The sequence below is a fragment of the Mchenga conophoros genome, linkage group LG18 (assembly GCF_057382185.1).
Source record: "Mchenga conophoros isolate Kocher_MC1m ecotype Shallow Benthic linkage group LG18, M_conophoros_male_GT1.1, whole genome shotgun sequence".
NCBI lineage: Eukaryota > Metazoa > Chordata > Actinopteri > Cichliformes > Cichlidae > Mchenga > Mchenga conophoros.
In genome coordinates, this window is record NC_140543.1 from 24,459,341 (window position 1) to 24,478,145 (window position 18,805).

The following is an 18,805-nucleotide window of genomic DNA, read 5'->3' on the forward strand; positions in this document are numbered from 1 at the left end:
TTACAACACAAATCAGTTGAACAGACACAACTCTAAAGCAATCTGTTTACCTGGGACAATAGGAAACAAATTTAATAGACAGATTTCCACACAGCATATAGGATCAAAGTCCTGTAAAAGGCATATCTTACTCCTAGAACAGTTTCAGTCTTTGATCTATTATTTCTTATCACTATTCTGCACCAAGACTTCTAATGTCTGACCATCAAATGTCGAGAAGTTTCACAATCAGGGGTTCAAGACAAACAGTGATTCTGCTTTTAAAAGCACAACACCTGTGCAAGTGGCCTTCATTAAAGCACGTTGGCCCGATGGGTTTGTTTTCTCTGAAATCATTTATTTCTACTGATTAATCCCCAATGCATTCCCATGCTGCAATTTATTGCGACTCTATTTTTATGTGCTCCTCTGAAGGAGAAGCTTTAAACGTGCTGCAGAAGAAAATCCATGTACTTACTTAATAGACCTCAGTTCTATAATAAATTCCAACCAAAGCAACAAAATGTAATGGTCCTACTAAATCAAAGGGGTATTTTCCAACAATTAAATTTTTTTTTAATGAAATCTCTCTTTGTATTACTATCCCTCCTTTACAGCACAGCTGGCCAACAGGGTTTTACAAGTATTGACGTGTAGAATACTTTTTTTTCTCTACATATGGCTATTTTAAATAGGCAGACTTTAAAAATATACATATATCTGAACTTATGTACTTCAAGTTGTCTATTATTGGATGAGTAATCCTCACAGCTGCATGGCACTAACAGATATTTGACGGACAGTCCTCTGGCCACTTGACACCCCGGCAAGTATAGGCTATTTTAGAAATGCGTGTCCTAACTCCTCCAGCACCAACGCCGTCTGCGCCCAGCCCCTCTCTCTGTCTCCATCTAACCGATCCCCTCACAGCTGTGACAGTGAAGCCTGTACAATGTCTTAGTGAGAGCATGCAACAGCTGCGAGCTGCGCGTCACACACGGCAGCCTGCGAGAGGTGACTGCGGGCTCTGAATGCAGCACCCATTCTTAATATTTCTGCCTGGTAATACAAAAACTATGCACATGAATTATTAAATTCCATACTGCAAGGCTTGTGCTGTATAGCATGAGGTAATCGGCTACACGCCTGTTGATTTTATGTGCTTTCCATGGACCAACAAGTGGAAATGTGATGTGCAAACAGACACAAATTGTTGCCGTCGTGTTTTTCCCTCAAACATGCGGATACTTTACGAACAAGGCAATCATGCAGAGTTGGTCATAAATTTTAGTGACGCTCGGGATGTATGTGGGCATGTTGGATATGGGTGACGTAGCAGTAAAAAAGTGATTTCTGATTATACAAGGCGGTTATGGCAACACTGACAAACTCGATGCATTAGGTCCGCAGTGGCTTAACATGATCGACCCGTCAGTGTGCGGGATTTAAACACCTTTCTTGCATAGTCCCGCTCCTGTAATAGGCCAATCTTTAACACTCGGGAGTGATCGATCTGCTGCAACCTGTGCGCATGGCAGGGAATGGACCGATATTGAGTCGAAGGCGGTGTTTTGGCTGTATAGTGACGTTTTAAGGCAGGTCTTGGTCAAACCTACCAATGATACAAGTCGGTCCTATTCTGCTGGGATTGATCGCAATGAACGGGTGTCGGAGCTCTGCACGGCAAAGGAGCAACCACAGCGAGACGAGGCGATCAAGGGGATGCGGCATCGGTACGCGGGAGCTGTCCATCAGCACCAAATCCCCGACGAAAACCGAGGAAACAGCAAGCAGAGCCGAGACCAAGTCGCGCCTGTTTTCAGCCTGCCGCCCCCGCCCTCTTCTCACCACCGAGATCGCACTTCTACCACCGCCGCTCATCGCCAGAGCCTCCAGGAGCTCCCCTGTCTGAGCCAGCCCTCTCGGAGACCTGTTCACAGCGGCGACCCTCTACCTCTGGCGAGCTACGACACCGCCCAGCGACCTTCACACCGAGTCAGTGAACCTAACACCGGGCAGCCGGCACACCTGCACCAGGATCCCTGGGCCCCGGCCGGCTCTCAGCTGCAGCAGCAGCAGCCTCCGCCGCCGCAGTCAGAGAAGCAGCCCGTTTTTCCGAGCTGCCACTGCAGTTTTTCAGAGCAGGAGGCGAGCTTGTCTCAAAACCAGTCCCATCCTTTCCAGCCTCTCCCACCTCATCCCTCCCCGCCTATTCCGCCGCCTATTCCGCCGCCACCAACGTCGTCCTCTTCCTCTCTGCTCTTTTCCCGGGAATCTAAGAGGGGGGATCGTCTCCGAAGGAGTGCCAGTAATTACCAACAGGCAAGCATCGTGGAACGCTGCAGGGGAGGAGGAGGAGGAGCAGGAGGGCACCGAGACCACAGGCAGTTGTTGCAGCAACAGCAGCAGCAGCAACAGCATCAGCAGCAGCAACAGCATCAGCAGCAGCACTGTTATTTAAGACTCCAGCAGAAAGACCCCTCCCCTGAAGAAATCCGTGCAAACTCACAGAAAGGGCGCTCTTTAAATGTATGCGAGTCAACCGAGGCTAGGAGAGCATTCGAGTTTCAGACTCAGGACCTGCAGCAGCAGCAGCAGCAGCAACAGATCCCACAATTACGAGCGCAGCAACAGCTACTGGTGGGGAGCAGCTTGCCTATCAACTACTGCGCCAGCGACTCAGGAGAGCTATGTAGGACTCATCGGGCTCCACTGCTGCAACAGCAAGAGCAGCAGCAGCGGCAGCAGCGGCAGCAAGGCGCACTGGGGCTCTGTCCCCAGCGTCCGCAGCACTGTGAACAAGACCGCAATAAGTCTGGGAGGATCACCGCGCAGAGCGACCAGCCAAACAACCGCGACTCCCGCGTAACCCCCCCGGTAACACAACAGGCATACGCGGGGAACTCGTCCGCGACTACCGGCAGCAACAGCAGCAAAGACAGCCCCAACTACGGCTCGAGCTATCACCTGTGGCCCGAGAGTCCACATAAAGGAGAGGAAAGGATACGCATAGACCTCCACAAGGTAGATTTTTCTCCCCTACTCCCTTCCCCTCCTCTCCACATTTTATCATGCGGTTTCGGAGACAGCTCCAGATGACAAAATAAACTGCTCCTAAGATTTTCAGTGAATGACCACGCCTGCGATATGATTTTTTGATAGAACACATTAACCTACGCGTTCGGTGCGCGCACTCGTGTGCGAATCGTCATTCAGTAATCTATTAGGTGGCTTTAACAGAATGCGCGAAACTACCGCACATATAACCAACTCTGTGTTTCCTTTCTTTACCTGGAAGCTTGTTTATTTCGCGTGGTCACACACAAGCGTCCGCATGCAAGTCCAAAAACACACACACCAAACGCACACTCGCGCGCGCACACACCTGTTCCATGTTGCGGTGTTGTTTTAGGCAGTACATTAGAAATATTCAAATGGCGCTGATTAGAAACAGGGAGGTTTGTGTTTTCCACAGAACATGAGGACATTTTTATATTTTGGCTCTGAGACAGTAGAGTCAGTGCTCAGCTTAATGTTATTAGGCCCTGATACCTGGCTCTGTGAGCACACTCACTTCATACATTGCTGCATGTTCCTGCTCGCAGAGATCTCTCTCCCAACAGCCACAGTGCATTCCACACTGTATTAAGACGACTAAATATCGACTGGGTACAAAAAATAAAAAATGGGAATAACTGAGGGTAGGAGTGAGTTATAACAACTCAACAGACATCAGAAGTGAAAGTGGTAACAACAAGTGGAATGTGCGTATGTCTGTCAAAATCCCCAAAAAATTGGGGAAAAAGAAGGAGGGGGTGGGAAATTTAAAGAACTATGAATGCTTCTTGATCCAGTTAGCCATTTGTTCCAAAGTCGCTGATAAAACAGTGACTTGATGTTCTTTAGGCTACTCAAAGTTGGAGGGTAAGGAGTTTTATTGTAGTTTGGACAGAAGGAAAAGATAAGGCAGACAAAGATAAATTGGAAAGTGTTAAACCGGATTGTTGATGATAATGATTGCTGATGATGTTCCCCCGCAGCACACCGAGTACTCTTTTAAAAGTGACACTGAGAAATCTAGTTCTTGAATCATGACTGAGTGTACTGATGGACCTAGGAGGTTTTTGTTTCATTTTAAAATGATTATTAAGTTAGTTGCCACCTTTGTTATTTCCTCCCCCCCTTCAGCATTTCCTCCCACTGCTGTCAAGGTGAAGTTTTTACAGGACAGGGAAAAAAAGGAACAGGAAGGCGTTGATGAGGGCTCAGCAGCATCTAAATCTCACCAAGAGGCTCCTTTTTAAAATGCCACAGCTGTTTTCTGAGGCTGAGCTGGCACCAGTTGCAAAAGGTGTTATATCGAACCACCTTGACACGACTGTTCTGAACTTGGCTCGATTTTGGAGCGTCAGCAAAACGTCCAAAAATGACCAAGTGGCTTCAGGAAAAGTACACTTTTTTCCTTGAAGTTAACAACTTCACAGGCTCTGTGAAGGAAAAATCAAGAGTAGCGTCTCTACCTTTTCTAGTTGCATAATATTACAGTTGTGTCCATACTACAGAGTCTGCTTTGATCTCCAGATCCCTAAAAAATAATGTTATAAGTTATTACCAGAAGTATGACGGTCGGCTCTGGTGCTGCTGCTGGCGTCACTGCATCATAGATGAAGGCACAGGTGATATGTTGTTCACCAGGTATCAGTTGTCTTTGGTTAGTTAGTTAAACATTAATGTGAATCACAAACAAGTGAACAAGAATGGAAAACACAATGTTTGGGAAGAACATAAGAATGCTGCGAAACTATTATCTCTATATAATAGCAAATGAGCCAATATTGCACTAATTATAGTGTAAAAACTCATTATAAAGATTAAATGAACAATAGTCCAAGTGCATGCTCATTACTGTGTAAAGAATCTGGGATTTTTAATAAGCTTAAAATCCTTTGCCAACGTGATATTGAGTGATTTCAAGAGCCACAGAGGCATTGAAAGCTGTGAAATGGTCTGAGGTGTCCGCACATAGTGGGACACCAGTCAGGGCTACAAAAAAGCCTCCGAACGAGAAGCAAGATGAATACGATGAACTTTGTGCACTCTCAAAAATAATCAAAATGCCGTTATGTATTGTAATTATCCCCATTTGTATGCAGCTTTCCAGCATGTAATTGGCACTGTGAACAAGACATTTATTATCACACAACTATTACACAATCCCGTTTCAATCATGAAAATGGAAATGAGGACGAAAGAACGAAGGAAAAAGAAAAACAATCGAGGAACTGCTGCTATGAAACTCTGTTAAGTAACAGCCCTTTTCCACTCGCTCAGGTTGACCATGCCAAGTATTTTGGTACGGCGAGAAATGCTTATTTATCCGCAGACGTTTGTGGGATCGTGGTTACATCTTATTGACTCACCCTTAATGAGACAGCCCATACCCCCTCACCCATCTGAAATCCCTTAAACAAAACACTTGTGACAGAACAAGCCCGATAAAGTGTATACGGTTACAGTATCAGCACACCCTGAAACTCAATAGCTAGCCCACTGAACTGATGGCAGGTAGTACGATATTGTGTCCTGCCTCAGTAACATTGTGCTTTGAAAGCTGCGTTGCTGCTTCTATTGTGCCGGGCTGTGTAAGTACTCTAATGCCTGCCACTTACTGCTATGGTGATATTCCCTGCAGGGACATTGTAGCACATAAACACCAGTGGATTTGCTTTCCTTTAATAAGTTGTTTTTTTTTGAGTATATACCAACACTGTGTGTAGCAGACACCTGTGATTAATCGGGATACAGTTTGTCTGATTCAATGCCAGGAATTAAAGGAGGTTTGTCTGAAATTTAAAATGTGATAAAATAAATACAAGGCTTTGTATGCAGAGTCATGGAAATCGAGGTGGGTTTCCTTTTTTTGCACTCTTTTTTGTTATATTAACGTGGCTTCTGTCTCTTGTTGGAACACCAAAGATGACACGTGGGAGCACAAGCCGGGGGAATCCATCCTGGCACTTTCATAGAGCATTGTAGGGCAACATCTCAGATTTTTAGATTTTCTACAACATTTTCTACAAGCTTTTCCTTATCATCACTTTTTCAATGCCATAAATGACAAATTATGGCATTAAGCTAATTTATGTAGTTTAAAAAATAATATTAATTATAAAAACACAAGATAAAATCAAACAATTGCATCAGGAGACATCTTCAGAATTTTGTTTTGTTAAAACAACAGGTCAGATCACCCAAATGATCCACTTTCAGCGATACTGATTAGAGAAAAGTAGCAAATCCATGTAAGAGGCTGGAACCAGAAAATATTCTGAAATGACACACCTTTATAGACACACTTTAATATCTCCACCGAGTAGGTTGTCTGATTGTTTTAGTTTGAATATTAGTTTCTGTGAGTGTTTGAAAATTTTACAGGAATTGGAACTTAAAAGAGATGAAACTAATGAGAACTTTTAAATTAGTGAAAGATTTCAGTCTTATTATTTTTTTGATCTGATAAAATCGGACATTCCGATATATCGGCAGATATTTTTTTTCTTTCGCAAACACAAAACATAAACATGTTTTCTTAACACTTGTTATGTGTAGTTATTTATTTACTCATTTACACTGGTTGCTGTGTTTGTGTCACTCCAAACACGTGTTGCTAACAGGAAGTTGCTGAGTGTGCTTTGGTGGACAAACCACGTGATGTCAACGCTCATACGATGTTAAAGGGTGTTTCTTCTTTACTTTTAAAATTTCCATGTATTGTTTGTTATAAAGGCCGGTACTGATGAATTAGCAAATAGCTAAACTCACCCAACGATATTGGCCTGCCAGTGTCAGCTTATATTTTCTGAGGAGCTATGTGTTACAGCTGATCAGCAGTCAAAATCCAAGCACAAGAGAAAGGTCTTCACAAATAAAACGATATAGCTTAAAATGTTTTTAAGAAAGATATAAGTTATAATTCTGCTAGAAAAATGGCACCGATGATCAATTATTAAGTAGTTTCTTGTTCATTTTCTGTCACCAAACTAACCTGTCAATGTGCTAATCATTTCACTTCTTCTCAGTTTACCCAATGTGGCATTAGAGGCTGCGCAGCAAATCAGTCAGTTTTACACTGGATAAAACTGCCCTTAAGGGAAAACCAATATAAAAAGTCGATCTAGAAAGAAGAGAAGAAAAAAAGAAAAAGAAGAAAAAAATATATTTATAACCTGGTGTCACCTTTCTCTCTTTGACCTGTCGCATCACACATTTGTTGGATGCAACAGGCCTGCTTTACTGTACTGTAGCGGTATGTATGCGTGTGTGTGTGTGCCGGGCGATTGCCAGCCCACCTTTCAGGAGAACATAAGGTTGTATGTGTCACTGCAGAATGGATGGCTTGAAAGAGGAGGAAAGCTATTACAGTAAAACCTTTTGTACAGCTCCTGCCAAATGGCGGTCCAACATGGTTATAATCACTCTATATGATCTAGGTCAACACAGTATATATCAAAGTGCCACTTGCAACCAACTTTGTGTCTCGTTGACGCTGTCTGGAGGATTTAGCGTGGTTGTGTTTGCAAGAGGTCTGAACAGTAGCAGGGGAATGATTATTTCCTTAAAAGAGGGCGAGGAAACATTTGATTCGCCAGATGTTGCTCTTCTCCATTTAAAGCTTCTTGTTTAGCATGTAATTTTTTCTCCTTTCCGGGCATTCAATTTTTCTTGTAACCGAGATCGTTTATTTCTAATTGAATCCTACCTGGACGCTTGTGCACTTGAGCTGTCTAAATTAAGGAAATGTTGAGGTAATTCAGCTTCTGGCTCTCTTTAAAAAACTAGTTTATCTTATCATTGTGTGTGTGTGTGTGTTTGGGTTGGCTCCGTAATAACGCTGAGGTAACGCTGTCTGCTGGAACTCGAAACAATTGATGTAGACAGATCTGCTTACAGCATTATGATTTACTGGCAGGCTTATGCCAGGAGAAACATTATGTTCATTTAAACTTTCTCTATCGGTCATCTCCCTGCTGTTGTTGTTGTAGGGCCTCTGTTTGTTTTGCTCTCATTAGATGCCCATGTTTCCACTGGCCTATGCATTGGAGGGCTAGCCAACACCTTCAAAGTAAACACACCCGACAGAACAATTAAATGTCAGAGACAGGGCAGCTCACATTCTAGCTCGCATTAGAAGGACTGGCACCGCTGTATATCTCTGATAAAGCTGAATGAAGTGAGGTAGGTGTTGAGCAGTGGGGGCCTCTTAGTTTTTGGCTGCAGCTGGCAAAATACGCAGGCAGTAAGTATGAACATGAAGCTCATTTAATAATTGATTGCTGTTTTCCCTAGTTTTGTGTGTGTGTGCGTGTGTTACGGTCTGTTTAAGTGCTACACTGCACTCCAGCTCTGAAATAGATTTGTGTTACCATGTGTGTTGCTATGGAGAGATCAGCCTTGTATTGTGTAGCAGATTCTCTCTGGGTTACTGAGTTTGGTCAAGGAATCATGTGCAGAGCAAGACTATCCATTAGATTTACAAGTCATTTCAAGCCTGTCTTTGCCACATGCAAGACACACTTAACAGCACTGTTTGCACTTGACACACACACACACACACACACACACACACACACCCACACACACACACACACACACACACACACACACACACACTCCAGCATAGCCCACACAAACACTGGCATTGCTGTAAGAGGTGTTCAAATAGTTCTCCACTTATTCTAGTTCATTTGCATTTCATTTGAATGATCCTGCACAAGGAGAGTTGTTGAATTACTTGCGGTCTAGTTGAATACAAAGAGTGGAAAGAAAGCGTGCTGGGGGGGTTTCCTCGGTCACGTCGTGGCTTCCCACGAGTAGAGCCAAGGCCTGTTTTCACTCTGTTAGCCGTCAGTGGAGTTTGTAGCTTGAGTGCTGGACCTTTCATGGTGTTTTCCTTTTCTAATATGTGTTGCTGCTTACAAATTAATTTTAAAAAACGTTGTTGGGTGCCGACGGAGGCCAATCCATGACTGGTAGTGTTGCATGTGTGTTTTTTCTGTTTAGATATGCTTTTACTGCACTGATAGTATTTTTTTAGAACAACCATGCTGAAAAATGAAGCAGCTGCCAGTAAGACACCTTCTAGATTGTTTTTCATGGTGGACTGAAAAGACAGTACTTTTCGAAGTTCAAAACACCGCTGGCTGAAATTCAGCCCCAAACCATGACAGAGCCTCCACCATGTTTCACAGATGGCTGTAGACACTTACTGTTCTCTCCTGATCTCCTCCTCAGATATTGACAATGATTTGAAAACAGACAATATTTAAAGGAAATCTGTGAAAGACCTTCAGAAAGACTGAATAACTAATGTTCAAGACCACTGTGACAGAAAATCTTTCTCCATGGAAGAAAATCTAAAGAAATGAGAGGTGGCTCAAGACTTTTGCACAGTGCAGCATGTGAATGTTGCTTTTATTTCTCAAATTTAGTTTTAAGATTTCAACTTCAGTCTGGCTGATGTAAATCTGACCATTATTGCTTTATCATGGATGTAACCTTACATATATACAGTAGTTACATATATTGCTCAAGCCCAGTTCTACATTCAGTGTCATAGATTTATAACATGAGATTGATTAGATGTATTTTATAAAGTGTAGGCTAAAGTGTAGCTATCTAGATTTGTAGGTACAGTGTCTGCATTTAACTATTCAGTATTGTAATCAGATTCTAACTATTTGTACAAAGAGTAAACTGTTGCATCCAACACTGTTTACAATTAGGACTATGCCATACCATGCTGTCCTGGTATAAAGTTTTACGTGATTAAAAAAAAGTGCCATACCTTGATATGAAGGATGTAGCAACATCGTGCATCAACTTCCCTATTGTGTACAGCGATGACACAAGCCCAGACATGTCTGAGAGAAAGAGCCATGTGTCGGTCTCCGATCACCTAAGTAATTTAATACCTAAAAGGGGGGCTACCTTAGCAACCTCCAGCAAAGGAGAGCAAAATATACAAGAATTTCTTTTCTGATAAAGGTAGAAACAACTACTTGAGGCAAAAACACACTTTTGAGTACAACCAGTTTACAGAAAAGAGGCAAAACTAGCAGCTGGTGATGTGTAACCCAAAGTTAAAATGTGACTCAACCGAGCATCACTTGAGCACTCACTACATTCCCTCCATATGACAGGATGAGCAAACAGCGGATGGAAATGACAGATATGGTATTATTGTGCAGCTCGAGGAGAGTTACGAGGTTAAATTATATAGTTGTTGTTAAACTGTTTTCCCTAGTTTTGTGTGTGTGTGTGTCTGTGTGTGCTACGCTGTGTTCAAATTCTATGCTGCTCGTCTGCTCTGAAATGTTACCATGTGTGCTGATAGAGAGAGATCAGCCTTGTATTGTGTAGCAGATTCTCTTTGGGTTACTGAGTTTGGTTAAGAAATCATGTGCAGAGCAAGACTGTCTATTAGATTTACAAGTCATTTCACTCTTGTCTTTACCAAAAGCAAGACACACTTAACAGCACTGTTTGCACATCACACACACACACACACACACACACACACACACACACACACACACACACACACTGGCATTGCTGTAAGAGGTGTTCAAATAGTTCTCCACTTGTTCTAGTTCATTTGCATTTCATTTGAATGATCCTGCACAATAAGAGTTGTATTGAATTACTTGCGGTCTAGTTGAATACAAAGAGTGGAAAGAAAGCGTGCTTGGGGGGGTTTCCTCGGTCACGTCGCTCCTTCCCACGAGTAGAGCCAAGGTATGTTTTCACTCTGTTAGCCGTCAGTGGAGTTTGCAGCTTGACTGTTGGACCTTTTGTAACTGGCAGTTGTCTGCCTGTTTATTGCACTAAGGAGTGCTGTCTAGTGCTGCACGCCCTCCCCCTTGTGCAGAAAGATGCCAGCCAGGATTGGGTGGCTCTTTAAATGTCTCAGTCGCATACAGCTGTGCATAACGTTTAGGCTGTCAGATGTGGCAACGCGGCAGAGCTGTGGCTTGGTTCTGTAGAGACCAAGCAGATTCTGTTTATTTGCTACCGGTAAGGGATTCTGCAACTTTACATAGTTGATTATCATGCTCGTGGTTATAGCTGTGTGTGTGGAAATGTGCTGCAAGGCTGGTGGTGAGGATGCTGTGCGCGGGTGATCTGCTTGCTGGTGAGCACTTTCCGTGAGACACATCAGGTAATCATATACGGAATAATTGATGACGAGGAAAAGAAAACAGCAGCTTAATAACAACTAGTATGTTTTTTGGCGGATAAAGAGGAGTCTGGCTGGGGAGGTTTGGACAAACCAGCAAGCAGCCTGTAGGGCCACCCTTTCTAATTAATTTTCTTTTTCTTGTGATTGATTATAGTGATTGTATTTAAGATTTATTAATATTAAAAGAAATATTTTGAAAATTGTTAAATAAATTATAAATAATTTTTGGGGAAAGCTTTGTTTGTCTCAGCTCATTTTCTTTGACCAAGCGTGTTCCTTAGAATTTAGATAATTAAATGTGAGGGCGGGGCCAGATTCTGGCGGTGTCGACAGGTTCACACTGGTCAGTTGATTTGAGACAAAGTGTTAGTTCTTTATTTTTTCATGTTTGAACAAAAACAGCAGTGTGCATTTCAAGGGACCTTTCGACGTTGGCTGTGGAATCCCTGCAGGCCAATTTGTGGTCATACTGAACTAATCTCTTCTGTCTCCCGTAATGTGGAATGAGGTTCAAGAGCTGTGGGACTTGGTTCAGCAGCTACAGGTGGAAAAAGAACATTTGCTACAGGAAAAGGCAACTAATCCCCTGCCGGCAGCATTTGGCTCAAGCACTGGCTCTCCGGCTGGTGACTCTCACCCTGCTCTTACTGTACCTATTGAACGTTTACTGTACATTTCTAGAGAAAGATAATGTCCAGTTTTTAGGGCCTCTTCTGGGATTGCAGTGAAGAAAATTAAAGCTACATTGAGAACCAGAAACTTAAAACCTGTTGATCAAGCTTATTTTATATGTGAACATTTGGAAGGGGAAGCTAACAATGAGATCAGGGTTAGTAATATGTGTACGGACCAAGAGCAGAGAGGGAATATCCAGATAAGATTTTCACTTTTCTTGAAGAGTTGTATGGTTGCCCTAAATCCTATTTGCAATAAAGCTTTTTCTCGAGGAAGCAGCGAGAGGAAGAGTCATTACAGGAATTTTCACATGCTCTGTGCTGTCTTATGAAAAAAGGTTGAATGGTGTGTCCCTAGGGGAGCATGTTTTGGTATTTTCAGAGACCAGTTCAATGAGCATGTGTATGACCCAAATTTTAGAACGGTTGGTGCATCAGTCACCAGGTTATACTTTGGATGTGCGAGCTGAAGCTATCCGTTGGGAGTGGGAAGGGCAACCCAATGAGCCTAGGGGCATGGGGACATCTTGTCCCGTCCCTTAGTGCTTTACAGTGCTCTAGAGGTGTCGCACCTACTAACACGGGTTGGACAGAAATTGCTGAGTTAAAAGAATTGTTAAAAAAACAGCAGGAACAGCTTAACCAGCTGACCCAGGGTCTCATGGTATTGCAAACCGCTCCCCACACTATTGCTAGGTTTAAATGCCCTGATACCGTTTTGCATAGACACTGTCAAAAGCCAGGCCACTATGTTAGGGAATGTTACACACGTGGATTCAGAGGAACAGGCACTTAGGGACCCTGCGCCAGCTGCTGTATGTACTATAGCTCAGGATGTGGGAAACTATTTCCCCTTGATCTGAAGAACAGAGCGTCAGGAGGGTCTAATAAAGGCTTACCTGCATCAGATCCCATTTCTCACATTCCTGCCCCTAGTTTAGTGGCATTGTGCCCTTTCGTGACAGTTAAAGTGGATGGGGTGCCGCTAAAGTGCCTGTTAGACAATTACCAAGAGCTTCTTTAGGGAACATTTCCAGGACGCCCCAAGGTCTCACCAGTCGTTGCAATTGCAGGCTTCCAACGGGTTAGAGATTATGTAGAGCTGGATGTAGAAGTGCTGGAAAAAATGTGCCTCATAAAGGTGAGTGTAAAGTACCACCCTGGTCAAAAGCCCTCTCCTGATGTCCCAAGAGTACTGGGTAAGATGTCCTGTGTTCACACCTAGTGGTGTGGTCAAGTGAGTGGCTGCTATGTGTTTGCAGCAACTCTTTGAGTCAGATGCGGTGTTGTTTAAGCCCCTTGTTGATAATTAGTCCCTCTCAGAGCGTGTGCTTGTCTCTCCAGGAATGGTTACTGTCAGGGAAGGCACAGTATATGTGCCAGTAGTCAACATAGGTGGTACCATGGTTTACTTGCACCCCCATTGTCCACTTGGTGTGTTAAGCCAGGCACAGATTGTAAGCTTGCCGAAGGGGATTTCTACTGTGATTCAGGAGCCCAGTCCTGTCACAGCTAGGCTTTCGTCCCATGATGCTTTGGGTAGTTCAGTAAGAGAACAGATAAGGTCTTTGTACCTCTCTTCTCTCCCTTTGTTAGAGCAAGACAAAGTTGGGGTAATGTTGTTTTCAGATGGTGACCTGGATCACACAAGCTTAGTTACCCATGACCTCCTCTTGCTTGATGATGTCCCAATGAGACAGAGGTATAGGCGTATGCCTCCCTCCAACTATGATGATGTGAGAGCCCGCATTTGCCAATTGCTAGAGAGTACTGTTATAAGAGAGTGGCAGCCTGTATGCCTCTCCCATCGTCCTAGTTCGTAAAAGAAGGACAGTAGCCTACAACTCTGTGTGGACTGCAGACTACGAAATAGTGAAACCAGGAAGGCTCAAAGTAAAACTTGAGAAGTGCCAGTTTTTCCATTGCCAAGTACAGTATCTTGGTTATGTGGTGTCAGCTGCTGCAGTAGCGACTGATCCCAAGAAGGTGGCTGCAGTAGTGGAGTGGCCAACGCCAAGGACAGTATCAGAATTAAGATAATTTCTTGGGTTTTCAAGCTGGTAGTGCGGTTTGTCAAGGTGGCTGCCCCACTCCACCAGCTGGTGGCTGACCTCACTAGGAAGAAAAATTGTTGCGGGAGTGTGGCCCTGTATGATGCCTGGACAGCTCAGAGAGAAGTTTTCAGGACCTCAAACCCCTGATGTCCTCACTTGTCTTGGCGTATGCTGATTTTAGCCTTCCCTTTATTCTGAAGATGGACCCCAACCACAAAGGACTTGAAGCAGTCCTGTCCCAGGAACAAGAGGGTAAAGTGAGACCCATCAACTATGCCAGCTGAAGTCTTCATCCAGCTGAAAAGAACTACAGCTCAATGAAACTGGAGTCCCTGGCAATGAAATTCACCAAAAGAATATCTCCTGGGCCACAGGTATCTGGTGTGGACGGCTCAAACAACCCCCTCAGTCATCTAAAACACAGCCAAGCTTGCAGCTACAAAGCAACGCTGGGTGTCAGAGTTTGCAGTGTATGATTATAAAGTGTGGACAAAGCAACCAGATGCTTATGCACTGTCCAGACAACACCTCTCTCCAACAGCGGTAGGGGTGGAACCTATCTGTTCAGGAACCACTGTGCCACACGTGGTTCAAAAGGCTGATAAAACAAACAAGGCAGTCCAGGTCACTATTTCTGCTGTACCAGAATATTCAACAGATGATTTGTTGGCCTTGCAGAAGGCCAATCCTGTTATAAGTGCTGTTCTATCTTTTTGTCTGCAAGAGCGATTTCCTAGCTGTTCTGATAGGCAGAACCTTCCCCCTGATGCATTAGGATTACTGGGTCGGCTGGTGAAAGAGGGAGTGCTGCATCAGAGGTACTAGCGGCCTGATGGGGGTGAGTGTGTGCTCCAATTGGTCTTACCTGACTGTTTACAAGGGGAAGTTTTTCAACAGTTGCATACCTACCATGGTCACCAGGGAGCTGAAAGGACAACAGAGTTAATCCTGCAGCGGTGTTACTGGCCTGCTCTGGGGATGATGATTAAAGACTTGTGTCAGAGATGCAGCAGGTGTAGTGTGGCTAAAAATATCCAGCCGCAGGTTTGGGAAACTAAGGGGCACCTGCTACTGTCAAGGCCGAATGGAATTCTAGCACTGGACTTTTCTCTGCTGGAACCTGCACAAGTTGGCAGGGAGTATGCGCTTGTAATGACTCTCGTTTTCTCTAAGTTCATCCAGGTCATTCCCACTCGGGACCAGCAGGCTTCGACACAGAGGTCTTGGTCAAGGAATGGTTCTATAAGTTTGGAGTCCCACTTCGGTCACACTCTAACCAGGATTGAAGTTTTGAGAAATAGTTTTCCTCTCCTCCCCAACTAACCCAGGAGCTGTGGGAGCTAGTCCAGATAGTGAAGCTGAGAACTGTGGTTGAGTAACGGTTCGCTTGGTAGGGTAACTTGCAGCAACCTCACCTGTACCTGTCAGGGCTACAGGTAATGCTGAGGCAAGCTCAAGTCACACACCACCTCCAGGAGGAATCAGGAAGTCCACCTGAAAGACAGCTGGAAAACCAATCATCTACCATCAGCAGCGAGTGGTGGGGAACTTTCTTAAATAGCTGGCTCTAGTAAGTTGGTATACTGTTTTAATAAATTGTCAGGATGCCAATTTTCAACACCCAGGCAGAATGTAACTGGCAGTTGCCTGCATGGTTATTGCACTAAGGGGCCACACTTTCATGGTGTTTTTCTTTTTTAATACGTGTTGCAGCTTACAAATTAATTTTTTAAAACTTTGTTGCGTGCCAACTCCCCACCATGGCTCTTTGCTTAATAAATGACCACAGTTAATTTATATGGTAATTCCTGTGAGATGTTAGCCAAGTGATGCCAGGCATATAATGTATCACTGCAATGCATATGCTTTATGGCTAATTAGGTTATTGATCTGAGGCTGGTCCTGCGTTAGGGCATGATCACAACACACAAGAGTATGAAAGTATGAGTAATGTGGCTTTAAGCAGTCATTTGTCATTCCTTACAATGTCCTAAAGATGCAGATGTACAGTGATGCTCCACAGTGTGTGCGTGCACGGCTGCAGGTGTGTTCGCGCATGCGTCCTTCTACGTATCTTTGAATATTGTCGAGATGTAAGCTCACTGAGTCATTTCAATATTGCCTGCTGGCTGTTTTCAAATGTTTGTTAAACACAGTGTTTGGAAGGAGTGCAGAGTGCAATAATGGGATGTGAAAGATGTGTGATTTCATCATACTTTTGCTCACACAATCCACTAACGCTTTGCTCGCAACCTGCCCTTGAAAATTCAAGTTTGGAAAGCTCGCCATTGTGAGAATCTGTACGATGTTTGCTTTGTGTGTCGGTGTGTGCGCTCTATTGGTGCATGTGAATGCTGCTCCACTGCTCTCACTAAATGTGCTTTTCCCCCCGTTCTTCTCTTCAGGTCTTCATGCCTCCAGGTCAAAGTCTGACTGCTGATCCCTTGAGCTACCGTAGTGCTTAATTTACAGAACATGATACACAAACTATTTCCCTGCACTATTCATTCACAGCCTCCTCTGGCCACTGATAAATATGCAGTGAACGCAAAAAACCTGATCCGCATCTAGTCAGATGCACCCTGCAGTTAGCGGTTTGTAGACAATGTGAATACTATTTGTTACCCTTATACAAACAAGGGTGTTTCTTTGGAAATAATAAAAAAAGAGTAATGCAAGCACCTAATCAGGAAGACTGTGTATTTGTGTGTATTCTACTGTGTGTGTATGTGTGTAATACATTCAAATTACTGAGGCGTGTGTGCGCACCTGTGTTTTACTATTTCCAGCTATAGTGGCTCTTCTCTAACATATGAGCTTTGCAAATTGAAAGAGAATATGAGTTGAGTGAAGCTGCTTTCCTTTGTTACCTCAAATCACCTAGCTGGAGAATATGAAATAGCTGTCATGGATAACACAAGCTGCAGAGAAACAGCTACTCCACTGGGCATTTCTCCGGTGTGTGTGTGTGTGTGTGTGTGTGTGTGTGTGTGTGTGTGTGTGTGTGTGTGTGTGTGTGTGTGTGTGTGTGTGTGCTCGGCTGCATGTTCTGTGTTTGCACTTGGTTTAAGTATTAAGCGGAAGAGAGTGAGCGAGTGAGTGGGAGGATTGCTTTAGTTTATCATTATCATGTGCGTACCACAGTCAGCGCTTTAACTGGAAAAGGTGACATTAATTCTTTTCCAGCTTCTCATGTAGAAGAGCATATTATCCTCCACTGTATCACTGCACTGTATTCTTTGCCAGGAATGCTTCCTTGTTTGAGTCATAGCTTGCTTAATTATGCATCTGCAGTAGTCTTTAGAATGGGGATGTATTAATGGGTTTTGGATTTGGGTTACATTTCTTTTGCGGTTGAATAAATAAAAGCATTAGCAAATACAGTACTGTGCAAAAGTCTTAAGGTGCCTCTCATTTCTTTATTTTTTGATAGGAAAATGGGAAACAGGTGCAGCAATTTATTAAAATGTACGAACAGTAGTCTTCAGGAATAGTTCTCCAGGCTTCTTTTGTTCTGTTCTCTGTCCAGATTATCTCACATTGCTTCAACAATGCTGAGGTCTGGGCTCTCGGGAGAGCAATCCATGACTGATAGTGTTGCATGTGTGCTTTTCTTTTTAGATATGCTTTTACTGCACTGACAGTATTTTTAAAAATCAATCTCATTCTGAAAAATGAAGCCGTTGCCGCACTTCCTAGATTGTATTTCATTGTGGACTGAAAAGACAGTACTTTTCTGAGTTCATAATTCCATCAGTTTTGACAAGCTCTTCAAAACCTGCCTGAAATTCAGCCCCAAACCATGACAGAGCCTCCACCATGTTTCACAGATGGCTGTAGAAACTTACTGTTCTCTCCTGATCTCCTCCTCAGATATCGACAATGATTTAAAAACAGACAATATTTAAAGGAAATCTGTGAAAGACCTTCAGAAAGACTGAATAACTAATGCTCAAGACCACTTTGACAATGACTGAAAATCTTTCTCCATGGAAGAAAATCTAAAGACATGAGAGGTGGCTCAAGACTTTTGCACAGTGCAGCATGTGAATGTTGCTTTTATTTCTCAGATTTAGTTTTGAGATTTCAACTTCAGTCTGGCTGATGTAAATCTGACCATTATTGCTTTATCATGGATGTAACCTTAGTTACATATATTGCTCAAGCCCAGTTCTACATTTAGAGTGTCATAGATTTATAACGTGAGATGGATCACATGTATTGTATGAAGTGTAGGCTAGCTGTATAATTTCAATCCACAAGTATGACTTGAAATCAAGTCATACTTGTGGTTTGTAGTGTTTTCCTCCCTGATTTCCCGTCGTCTATGATAGTGGTCTTATACAGCTGCTCCAGCCTAAAATAATCAGCTTCCTTCTAACTTTAACTCTTAGTGGTCCAGTGGTCTTTGTCTCCACTTTTTCCTCTTTAACCCTTTCATGAACAAAGCTGCTGTCTCCCGTCTCTTTCTTTGAGAGTTCGTTTTCAATCATTTGTTTCTGCTCCCCAGCCACCTCTTATTCTCTGTCACAAAGGAAAAAAAGTCTTTTAAATAGAATCAATTTACACTAAGGAGCCCAGGGGGTATTAGAAACTGCAGCACTTAATTTCATAACTTCAAAAAAAGAAAAAAAAAACCACAGAGGGAAGCTGTAGCTTAAGGCCGTTAGCACCATTCCCAGAACTTTTATCTTGCTGTAGTATAGTAGGGTGTGGGGTCTGGTTATGGTTCATCACCTGAAAACAAGATTATGCAGAGAAGAAAGTACAGCAGTGTGTTAAATTTCCTCTGGATGTGTCTCTGGGTGAATTCACATGCATGCTTTTCCAACTGGCCTCTGTTTCACTTCACCAGAGAA

General features: G+C 43.4%; 1 protein-coding gene across 1 annotated transcript in view; it reads left to right on the top strand.

Moving 5' to 3' along the window:
- The first annotated feature begins 1,513 nt into the window (after positions 1-1,513).
- The window catches only part of kcnn1a (potassium intermediate/small conductance calcium-activated channel, subfamily N, member 1a), a 68,259-nt gene continuing 50,967 nt past the window's right edge, over positions 1,514-18,805 (top strand). The window contains exon 1 of the mRNA XM_085256024.1: positions 1,514-3,003. Within this exon, the coding sequence (XP_085112150.1) occupies positions 1,702-3,003 (1,302 nt within the window). The 5' untranslated portion in view covers positions 1,514-1,701. The remainder of the gene's footprint in view (positions 3,004-18,805) is intronic.